The 12,227-nt window shown below is 34.5% G+C and overlaps 1 protein-coding gene across 1 annotated transcript; it reads left to right on the plus strand.

Annotated features, from left to right (window-relative positions):
- The first annotated feature begins 1,013 nt into the window (after positions 1 to 1,013).
- LOC131034048 (endoglucanase 16) lies at positions 1,014 to 5,804 on the plus strand. The gene is made up of 8 exons (XM_057965399.2): positions 1,014 to 1,359; positions 1,725 to 1,937; positions 3,741 to 3,941; positions 4,050 to 4,127; positions 4,224 to 4,373; positions 4,470 to 4,578; positions 4,669 to 4,832; positions 5,125 to 5,804. The coding sequence occupies exons 1-8, from the start codon at positions 1,132 to 1,134 to the stop codon at positions 5,461 to 5,463; spliced, it is 1,482 nt and encodes a 493-aa protein (XP_057821382.1). The 5' UTR covers positions 1,014 to 1,131; the 3' UTR covers positions 5,464 to 5,804.
- Positions 5,805 to 12,227: the final 6,423 nt, after the last annotated feature.

Raw genomic sequence — 12,227 nt, forward strand, 5'->3', positions numbered from 1 at the left:
AATCGGGGACTGGTCGAAGTAATTTTATTTTCATGCTAATATATTTTAACCATAGGTAGTACAATTTCTTTTTAAAAAGCAGCTCTTATCAATCTTGCTTTCAAGTACACCAGCCCCACTTAAATACTTTGTCCTGTGCTAGACATTAGAAGAAAATTATTTTTGTTTTCGGATTTCAGTTAAAATATTTAGTTGGTGAAGTGGCCACCAAAGTTCAAATCTCTGCTGGATTTCTGAGTTCGCATGCCTTGAGCTAAAGGGTCATTGGATTTACCGATTTGATGAAGTGAAGTGTGAGAATGAAATCCCCCATTTGTAGTCTCACTGATTCATAGTTCCAAAATGTGTCATGCATCACCTATCACATTAAAAAGTTTACTAACCCCATGTTCCCATGCAGCTGCTTAAGTGCAATTTCTACTTAAAATTAAGTAGTTCCAAAATGTGTCATGCATCACCTATCACATTAAAAAGTTTACTAACCCCATGTTCCCATGCAGCTGCTTAAGTGCAATTTCTACTTAAAATTAAGTAGTTCCAAAATGTGTCATGCATCACCTATCACATTAAAAAGTTTACTAACCCCATGTTCCCATGCGACTGCTTAAGTGCAATTTCTACTTAAAATTAAGCAGCCAGAGTGTTCCCATGCAAAATTGAACAATGGCTGCTAGCCAAAATAAGCTAAACAGTGGCATGGGGACCTGCCCTAAACATTTAAAAAAAGAGAAAAGAAAACTGCTTTTACTTCTACTATCAGAATATGCGAGACTTATCCATACAGAAAGCCATGCAAATCAAAATATTCCAATTTAACTTTAACTTTCTCTTTAGAATACAAGGTGTGGTCATAATTCATACCTTAGATTGCGGATGTACAATGCATAAATAACAGAATATTGTTTGCTTGCTGTTCATGCAAACAGCTCCCAAGGGAATAATTTTTAGAGTATCATTTACTCCTTTCCCATGCACCCATTTCATTCTGCTTACAATTATTATTAATTCATTGTTTTGAATGCATTTTAGGCAAACTAAGTCAGTCATTATCCAATGTTATATTATACGGTGGGCTGTAATTGCTAGCTGGTTTCCTTGTGGTGGGGACATTGATATTGACAATCTGTAATAATGAATGGAGGAAGAGGAAAATTTATAAGGACTATACTTGCTGCAATACTGATATCTTTTCAGAGCTGCTGCTCTAATCATTTCTTTGTCTTGGCTGATTTTGATTACAAAGATGCACTGCAGAAATCTATTCTGTTTCTGGAAGCTCAACGCTCTGGGAAACTTCCTTCTACTACTAGGATCACTTGGAGAGGAGATTCTGGTCTCACCGATGGACACATGCAAAATGTACATTGCTTTTCCTCCTCTCTTTCTTGAAGCCTAAATTGTAACTCTTTTGTTTGAAGTCTAGTCACCAGGAAACCCATAAAAAAATTATGTACCTCAAATTTTATTCATGCGCCCTGTTTATGTACCTCAAGTTTTATTCATGCATCCTGCTTTAGCAACTGTTCAATTTGAAGTTAGTTTGATGATTTCTAGATTTGATTGTGTTAGACTTTTTCATCAACATTTTGAATCATATTATTCTATGATCCATCATCAGAATGAAAACTAGAAAAGAAAGAAGTGATCAAATATTCATTGTTTTAGCGTTCCAAAGACTATATGACGCACAAAATTTATGAAGCTTTACTGGTTTCAATGTGCAGGTGGACTTAGTGGGCGGTTACTATGATGCTGGTGATAATGTGAAGTATGGACTGCCAATGGCATTCACTGTGACCATGTTGGCATGGGGAGCCCTCCATTTTGAGAATGAGCTTTCAAATGCTGGAGAGCTGGACAATGTGAGGGATGCAATTCGTTGGGGTACTGATTATTTTCTCAAAGCAAGTGTCTCACCCAACCAGCTCTGGGTTCAGGTATTTATACACATCCAATTTTGCCTAGATCTGTTGAAACAATGATAACATATTATAATAAGACAGACCACATAAGAGAAATGGGGTAGCCCAATCAAAAAATATTTTCTATTAGTCAGTTATGTTTTGGACAAATTTTGATGGAGAGAAAAAAAAGAAGTTAATTGCTTTGTTCAACTAAAGAGTTAGAAGATATCATATTCTCAAATTGTATGGAGTTTTCATTGTAACTTAACTATTAGTAAATTGTATGGAGTTATTATTGTAACTCAACTATTTAAATAGGCATTTCTCCTACTAATTGACTGCCTAAATTTACATACTCCTTTCTAAGAGAAAGAACAATACTTTTTTTTTAATCCTCTGTTTCTCCTCAATTGAATAGTCATAGCATGCGGATCTCAGACAGATTCTGGTTTTTTGTTTTCAATTTTTTATCATACCCTAAAACGTAGCCATGCAAAGGAAACGAAGGATAACTTTATTGATAAAAATTAAGAAAAGAACAGCAGAAATATCATACAGAAGAATATAAGAAGCAAAGCAGACATATAAACAATAGTTGTTCATTATTTTTGTTCATTAAAATAGAGACAACATAAAAATCATACAGAAGAATATAAGAAACATAGATATAAACAATAGTTGTTCATAATTTTTATTCATTAAAATGGAGATTACATAAATATCATACAGAAGAATAAGAGAAGCAAAATAGAGATATAAACTATAGTTCATTATTTTTATTCATTAAAATGGGGATTACATTTATAAAGATTATAAATTCATAGCCCGTTTGATCTGAATTATTTTGCTAATTCAGGGGACAATATCAAAAGAAGAATTGACGGTATTGTAAACACATAATAAACCATCTGAAAGCTTCATTTCATTCAATATATATGTAAAATCCATACAATTTTTGGGCAAACTCGTGAAAGAGCTGTATGCCCTTGAATCTATCCAATTTGGGCATACTTGTGGTGAAGTTATATGCCCGAGTCCATACAAGTTAGGTGAACTCGTGAAGGAGCTGTATGCCTGTGGACTTCATGAGAGTTGAATCGGCTAACTCGACAGACGAGATGTATGTCACAGCGTGACAAACTCGTCCTAAGAGTTGTATGCCTATAACTCTGTCTATTAGATTCGAATTGAGCTTATTTATAAGCTTTCAAAGAAGCTGAACAACCACTACATTTATGTCCTCATCAGAAGTTGAAGAGACAATCCAATATTGAAAGGTTATTACATTTTTATGAGAACAAAAATTGATTAAAGATTAAAATATTTCATTTAATTGAATACTCTGCCTTATTTCTGATCACCATTGCTACAATCTTAAAATCTAGTGTGACATTTAAATAAACTTAATTGACAATACATTAATGATTATTGATATAACTACGAGCTCTTATTGACAGCACTGAAATTAACTGCCAGCAGTTACGAACTCATTCAATTATTCATTACTCTTAACATTTATGAACTTGGTTATGCCCAAAAGCAATTGCAGGACAGTTATTCAGTTATTCATTACTCTTAACATTTATGGACATGATTATGGCCAAGGGCGATTGCAGGACAGTTACGAAAAGGGAGTTAAAAGAGAATTTAATAAACGTGATTGTGCCAAAAACATATTTCAGGGTGGTAATGAAAAGGAATCTAACCAGTGACCAGAATTTTATGATTTGATTATACCCCAAAACAATTTCAGGGTATTTATGAAAGGGAACTTTAACAAGAAGGTATATCACTAATATCTCCAAAATTTGAACTTAACATTAGTTTTGATTTCAGGTGGGAGATCCATCTGCAGATCATCAATGTTGGGAAAATCCAGAAACAATGGACACTCCAAGGACTGTGTACAAAATTGATGAATCGAATCCAGGGTCAGAAATAGCAGCAGAAACTGCCGCAGCATTGGCTGCTTCTTCGATTGTTTTCAAATCCATCGACCTACCTTATTCCCTTAATCTCCTCAACAGATCCACTTCGGTATAATCGTATATTCCTTTCAATACCCAAATCATCATACATGTACAAACTTTTTAAACTAATTGAGATCTCTCAAAGATAATGATTAAATTCTGGTTATCACTGCAGCTCTTTACTTTTGCTGATCAATACCGCGGAACATACTATGGAGAATGCCCTTTCTATTGCTCTTACTCTGGCTATCAAGTATGCATATATCTTCATGTTCTTTCACACAAAGCTATGGTATAATTTTGTGTTGAAGTAAAGGTTAATTCTAGCATCTTACCACTATCCTTGCAGGATGAGCTTGCATGGGCAGCATCATGGCTATACAAAGCTACCGGGTTAGAATACTACTCTCAATACATATTACAGAGCTCATTTTATTACCCTGTATCTGAATTCAGCTGGGATCTCAAAGATGCAGGAATTCAAGTTCTTCTGTCCAATGTAAGTTGAATTCATAATTTCATACACACTGACCTTTGTGACAGAATATTCATCTTCAGACTTCAATTCAGCTAAACAATGGTAAAATAATGACAGGTGTATTTCTCTGGAGACTCCAACTTCGAAGGGTACAAAAACCTTGCAGAAAGTTTTCTATGTTCAGTTATTCCAGAGAGTCCCTCATTCAAACTTTCTGTAACTCCAGGTTATTACTACTTTTCTTACCTATCATGGGCTGATTTCCAAAATCACAGGAGGAGTAAGTCTCATTGCTATTTCACTGTTGTTCCTGCAGGAGGACTGCTCTATGTTAGAGATGGTGCAAACACCCAATATGCAACAAGTGCAGCATTCCTGGCATTAGTTTACAGTGATTTATTGTATGCCCAAAATCGATCCCTTCAATGTGGATACCTAAACATCCAACCCAGCAATCTTGTTGCATTTGCCAAACAACAAGTAATACATATTAAATATATGTTTTTATCATCATTTTTTCTTATCTGCATATAGCCTAGCTTGGTCTTATTGTGAAGACATGGGACTCTGTAATGGAAGTCAAGCACATTCTAGTATGTTTGGGTGTAAGGGTTTTTCATGTAAAAATAATATAACAAAAGAATCCATGCGTACAATCCTAACTCGGGGAGATCTCATACACCAGATTGCTGTCTCTAGTAGAAAATCAAACTAATCTTGGATTGGCCTCTTTATATGACATTTGTACTTATCACTGATTTTATTCTTGTAGGTTGATTATATACTAGGGAGAAATCCTCTGGGCATGTCCTTAATGGTGGGTTTCGGTAGCAGATATCCAGAACAAGCTCATCACAGAGGGTCATCCATAGTTTCAGTACATGTGGATTCAATGGGAGTATCATGTGCAGAAGGATTTATGGTTTGGTTCAGCAGACAAGCACCAAATCCAAATCTATTGAGTGGTGCCGTAGTTGGAGGACCAGATCAATATGATCAATTTGAGGATTTGAGGCATGATTCATGCAAACTTGAGCCTACAACATATATCAATGCTCCTCTTGTTGGCCTCCTTGCTAGATTCTACGCCCTAGACTCTTCACCAAATTAACATAAGCCCAATGCCATCCTTACATTGTAAAGTGAAATTTTCAGTAGATTTATATGAACAACTCTACAAAGTTATCGAGCCTTAGGAGGAGATCCCTTTGAATGGGCTTCACCTTATACTTTATATCGTAAAGTGGTCTACTGTAAGATAAAAGTTTGAAAATTAAAGTCCGTATTTTTGTAAGAGCTGAATTTTTTAGATTCTACAGAGAATGGCTGGAGGTTCTTCATTTATATACCAGATGAGAGCCATCCTCAATGCAATGTCTTATCTTATTTGTGGGGGCCTATAAAGTGGAATAAAATTGTGATCATACGAGCAGTATGTTCTTTTGCATGAAATTGTTTTTGTTGGAGTTTTAGAATCACCCGATTTTGCTCCTAATTGGTATAAAATTATTGCGATTTTATGGGTTAATTATACAGTTTGGTCTCTCCACTAGATTCATTACGGAAGGAATCAATGTCAAATGCTTCTGCGCAGTTTGGTATCTCTACTAGATTCATTACGGAAGGAATCAATCTGTCATTAGCAATTTTATTTTCTTTTAAGAAGAAGGAAAGGAATGGTCTTTTACAGTCCATCATTTAGTAATCTGTATATGGGTCTACAGATGGGTTAGAGCGATATGGGACTACCTTGTAGAGCGATATGGGACTACCTTGTACTCCTTGTGAGAGGTACTTGACTACAAATGAGAGGTGCATACCTTACCTCCTTTGAAATTTGAACTTGTGACCTCTCTTTCAAGAGCACAAGAGGATGAAATAATTATATCACTTGGCTCTCTACCAGTCGAATGTATTTTGGATGACACTAAGATTGTTAAAATTTCATAACATATTATAAAGAAAAATAAATTATGTTAAGTTTAATTGAGGTTAATCTAATAAAATGTATTTAGCATAAATCAATTTAAATTAATTAATTTTAGTTGTGGGAGTAATAAATCTACATTTGAATAGTTAAAATGGGAAAATTAAAAATGATGATGAGCGTACTTAACTTTAAGACTAATTATACTATATACATATGTTATTGCACTGAAATTCATTTATCTGGAGACTAAAAATGATGGATTTATATCTCTAATTTACCATGGGATCATAATAGTTGGCCACCTCCATGAGAAGTAAATATGTAGGTCAAGGTCATTTCTACAATCATAGATATTCTCTTTACCTACAAAAATGATCTATTATAATTTGCACTCCTTGAGTTGTCACTATTTACAATGCTCTAGGTCGGCGCTTGAAAAAGATCAAATATTATATTAGATACTTCTTGAATCAAATTGACTATTCAATGAAAATATTTGATGTGATAGGATCTCAAAATGAGTGCAATTGAATACATTTAAATAAAAAGAGATAACAATACATTTTGTAGACATGGTATGTGTTTAGTCAACTCACAATGTAACACCCCACCAAGGAACCCTAGAGGATCTAAACTAATCTAAACTCAACTAAGAGGTGAAATATTTTTTTTAAAAACATTTTAATGTGAAACCAAATGCAATGTTCTAATTAGAGATAACTTTTTAAACTCAAATGCACATGCAGAAGAAATAATACTACACTATCCTCTAAGGTTCCTTAACAATTTATTACTTAACAATTCGCAAAAACATAAAATGAACTATATCTAACATAATTACAAATTAACCATACGTTATGAGATGACTATTAATGAGAAAGTTAACACATCCTAAAAGATTCATTCCCATTTAATTACACTAAATCGAGAGATTGATTGCAATCATTTAACCTTTAAGACTAAGTTCATTTTAGGACCCAAATCCAAATGTTCCTATAATTCTCAAAATGATAAATGATTAACATATACTAGATTCAAACTACATAATCTCAACATTACACCTGCTAACTTAAATCCTACAAGATCATTTCACTTAAATTACATCACAATTACATCATCCACCTAGAAGGCATGCCCATAATTACAATTATATTTGATATAATCATAATAACAATATAAAGGATATATGAATCTTCATCTAATCTACTACGCTAACTATATCCAAGAGAAGCAATTGGAGAATGAAGCAACGCCAATCCATGCATGAACATGTCCAAAATACTCGATGGAAGAAGGCAACTACCACCCAACCATGTGAACCCCGAAAGACCTCCCCCAATGCTAGGAGATAGACATATGGCCCACAATCACACAAGCAAGGGATAAAGGTAAACAAGGTCACTGTCCTAGTACATTTGGGGTTGATTTCCGACAGCCTATCGTCAGAATTTCAACTATTTTTCGTCGGACTGTCGACAAATGAAGCCATCGAAAACTCATCGTCAGTAATTCTGATGGTGCCATCTAACGTCGGAATTCCGACGACATCTTGAAGTCTTCCAACGATGGCCATGATTGCTCATTCGACCAAAGAATGTTTTTGGGCATAAAGCATCCTCGTCGGATGGACGTTGAAATTCCGATGCCTACTAGGAACTTGCAACGACGACGATTACGACGAGTTTTTGACAATAAAGTATCGTCGGACATACAACATCCTCGTCGGATGTTTCTTCAATTGGCGTCGAAATTTCGACGCCTACCAGGAACTATGCACTAACGAGGATGTTGTTTGTCCGACGGTTTGTTCATCGGTGCAAAGTTGGGACGATGTCAGAATTCCGACGGTGATTTAAAAAAAAAAAAAAAAACGCATGCCAATTACAATGGTGCTTGTTGGTTCCCTTTTAGCATGTCCTAATAGATGGACCCAAGTAGTTCAATTTCAAGTATACTGGGATGAATTTCAATGCCATTTGGAATCCCACATGAAGCCACTTTGATATTTTATTGATAAGACTTCCTATGCACTACTTCATACAATACAAAATTAACTTGATTCTCAAATCTCTTATTCCAAATATATCTTTAACACCATTTTAGGAGAACAAAATCAACACAAAGTCCAAAAATTAGTAAATTCAAGAAGTATCAAGTCAACTTCATCGTTGTGGCACTAATACATTTGGCCTAAAATTTCGACGGAGAAGGCATATTGTGACCAAATTTGATTTTTTTTTGAAAAAATGCTCGCATTCATCGGAATTCCGATGATAATTCCACATTTTGTTTTGACGAAGAAGGAATTGGCAATGAAATTGACGAAGAAGGTAGTTTGATTATGTTTGCACCCAAGAAAGACGACATATGGTGACTCTACATTGACTCTTATGTCTCAACACAATCTCAATGAAGAACATGTATCTCTTTCTACACATCAACAATCACTTGGGTCATCTCTGGGCACACTAAACCAAATCAACATATCATCAAGTTTCGATCCAATAATTTTTTTTGGAAAACTATATACAAAATGTGAGGACTCTATGAATGGATGGCTATGCCTTTTGACAGTTTCTAATGCTCTTGTGACACTCGTGCTTGATAAAAAATGTTATCATTGTCTACATGGATGACATCCTAATCTTTAACAAGATCTTAAAAGAATACAGGTTACATGTTGCACAAGTACTAAATACACTACATCAACACAAGTTGCAAGCTAACCTTGATAAATGCATTTTGGCACCACACAAAATTAACACCTTGGTTACATAATCAACCACTCTTGCATTCATGTTGATCTAGAGAAAATCAAGGTGATTAAATACTAGCCTATCCCATACAATATTAGAAGAACATATGTTACACATTGCACATGTACCACATATGCTATGCCAACATAAGTTGCAAACCAACATCAACAAATGAAATTTTGGCACCATGCAAATTTGGCTACATTATCAACCACTCTCCCATTCAAGTTGATCTTGAAAAAATCAAGGTGACATGATACTAGCATACCCATGCAAACTCCAATAATTGCACAACTTTCTCAAACTTGAGAACTTCTATAAAAGGTTAGTCCTTGGATTTTTCATGTTCCTTGATCACTCAACAAGGTTATATGCAGCAAGGCAACATTGCTATGGAATCCACACAAAAAATGCCTTTAATGGCCTCAAAAAACACCTCTACTTTGTGCTAGCATTTACTCTAGTGAATATTGCAAAATCATTTGATATTTAGATTGATGCATTTGATTATGTACTAGGCATCATGCTAATTTAGCATGGCCAACCTATTGCCCATCACTCAAACTCTATTAATGATACCTTGTGGCACTATTCAACTTATGAAAAGGAGCCTTGCACCCTCATACAAGTCATCAAACAATAGTGCCACTATATTCTTAACAAACCATTCAATTGATCATCGCCCACTTCAATTACTACACACAAAGTAAATTGGAAAATGTGTGGCATGTGAAGTGGATGATCTATCTACAAAAATTCTCTTTGGCCATTAATCATTTGAAGGGGCACAACAAGGCTACAAATTAATGTAGTCATTAATGGTATTCATAATGCCAAGGGTGGTAGGTTGAGAGGGGTAATAAAAAATGATAGAAATGCGGTTTGAAGGTAGGGGTTGGCAAAAGGGATCGATGATGGCATGTACAACTCTAAAGTACCAAAGAAGAGATGAGTGAAAAAGAAAGTAATGTTGCAACCCTTTGAAAGAATGAGAGAGAAGAACAATATCATCAACAAGTAGATTAGCAATAACCCCTCATGTAAAATTGCAACTTTCATCCATATGAGTATGTAGTCAAAGAAGCTCCACCAACTTGTCAATGTAGATGTTACAGAGGGTTGGAGATAGGACACCCTTGTTTGACTCTAATTGTTCCCCTCATCAAGTTAAAGATATTGTAAGCATGAAGCTGCCCAATAAATTTCATAAAGCCTAGAAGCAATGCTAATGAGAGAATCCAAAATGTCGACATCATGTTTTTGTTGGAAAAGCAAGTGTCTCCCAATTGAGTCAAAGTCCTTCGAAAAGTCTATAAACAACAAAAGACTATGGAAGAGCGGTGGTGAGCCTTCTCAACAATAGCCTAGAGTGTAAATATGTGGTTAGTGGTTTGATAATCTCCCTTGAAGGTATCTTTCCCACAAGCTCAAACAATACCTTTCTCTAGGTACTCATAAAAAAATTGCATGTCTAACATTGTGGCAAAAATTTTGACAAATGTATGACCAATCATTATAGTCCTATAGTTGCTAGGATTGGAGAGATTCCTAGAGCCATGAATAGAATGAATTTATGTTGAGAACAAGATTGGGGAAACCTTGAACAAACAACTCTGTTGAAAATCTTTGTCAAAGGGGAGGCCAAGGAATCCGGATCATATTTGATAAATTCAACTTGGAGGCCTTAACAATCAGTAGCTATATTGGTACCTCACTTTAAGATGATTGTCTAAACACTACTTGTGGAGGAAAAAGTAGAAGTTGGTAGTGAAGTAGGGACCATGAAAATAGGTCAGTTAGGCACATCATAAAGAGAGAAAGCATAGGGAATCTTCTCATTAGGGCTTATGTTAAAAGTTATATTGGCAGGTTTTATTGGGAGAATAGTTTGCGAAAAGTTTGGGCGAATGCTAAAGATCAGATACATTCAATAAAAAAATTTGAGCTACAAATTTTGTAAAGGCATCTTTCAAATAATCTTCCAAAGTGTGAAATTTTTAGGAAATTTTGATTTTTTTGTGGAAGAGCCTTATTTTCTATGGTCTAGGAACGAAAATTCCATTAGAAAAATATTTTGAACTCAACTTCCACACCTAGAAAGTAAAAAACCAAATACAATTGATGAACATGAATTACTACTCTTCCAATTAGAAAGGGGAGCTCATGTACAATAAAAAAATTAACCTGCTATGAACAATATGTACTTGCAATTTACAATGTCATTCTACGAATCGTATGTCAAGCTATATAAACTTTTAAAAACTTTAAAATGAGTCTTTTGGGGTTTGCATAGGTAAAAGGTTGAGATGCTCTTTCAACACGAGACAAATAATGTATGCTTTTTTTATCGAAAATAAATCCTAAGATTAACACTCCTAACAATGCAAGCACACACGAATTGGATACGTTCAAGCACATACACACAATGTTATATGTTAAGACACAATAGTTGCATTCAAAGCTACATTTATCAACCTAAGACCTACTACAATACAAAGCTTTTGTTGATTGTAAATTTTAACTCATAAAGCACAACAAGACATCAATAATAAATTAGATATTTTAAATATTAACCTAAAACCTACTACAATACAAAGCTTTTAGTTATTGTTAAGTTTTAAGTTATAAAACACAATAGAACATCAATAATAAATTAGAAGTGAAATACCATACTAAATAACTATTGAATAAACATTGAATTTCATAATAACAATCATGAGTATTCAATGAATAGTGACTTTCGCAATATGTAGGCATGAGAATTACCATCAAGAAGTAGGTGCAAATAATTAAATTGTTTACAAAGAAATGCATGAAAATAAACGAAGGAAATCATCTACTAATTTTACTAATAGCAGGGTATCAACAACAATGATTTGGTGAAAGATAACCAAGACATTTTGAGTTCACTTAAAAGTCATTCAACAAAAGTTGTATGCAGATCAACACCATACCAAGAGATCATTAAATGTGTGAGATATGGTTTTTCAAATCCTATAGCCTTATAAGAAAATTACTATAAATTGAAGTGGATTTGAAAAGCTCAAAGCTTGTTTTATGGACCATATAAATTTTTAAAAGGTTTCATGAAATGGCTTATGAGTTAAAGTTTCCCACAAGTAGTCAGCTTCACAATGTTTTCCATGTGCCTTGCCCCAAAAAGGTACGTGGCTAAAATATTGCATCCTT

This window comes from Cryptomeria japonica, chromosome 2, assembly GCF_030272615.1.
Source record: "Cryptomeria japonica chromosome 2, Sugi_1.0, whole genome shotgun sequence".
Lineage (NCBI taxonomy): Eukaryota > Viridiplantae > Streptophyta > Pinopsida > Cupressales > Cupressaceae > Cryptomeria > Cryptomeria japonica.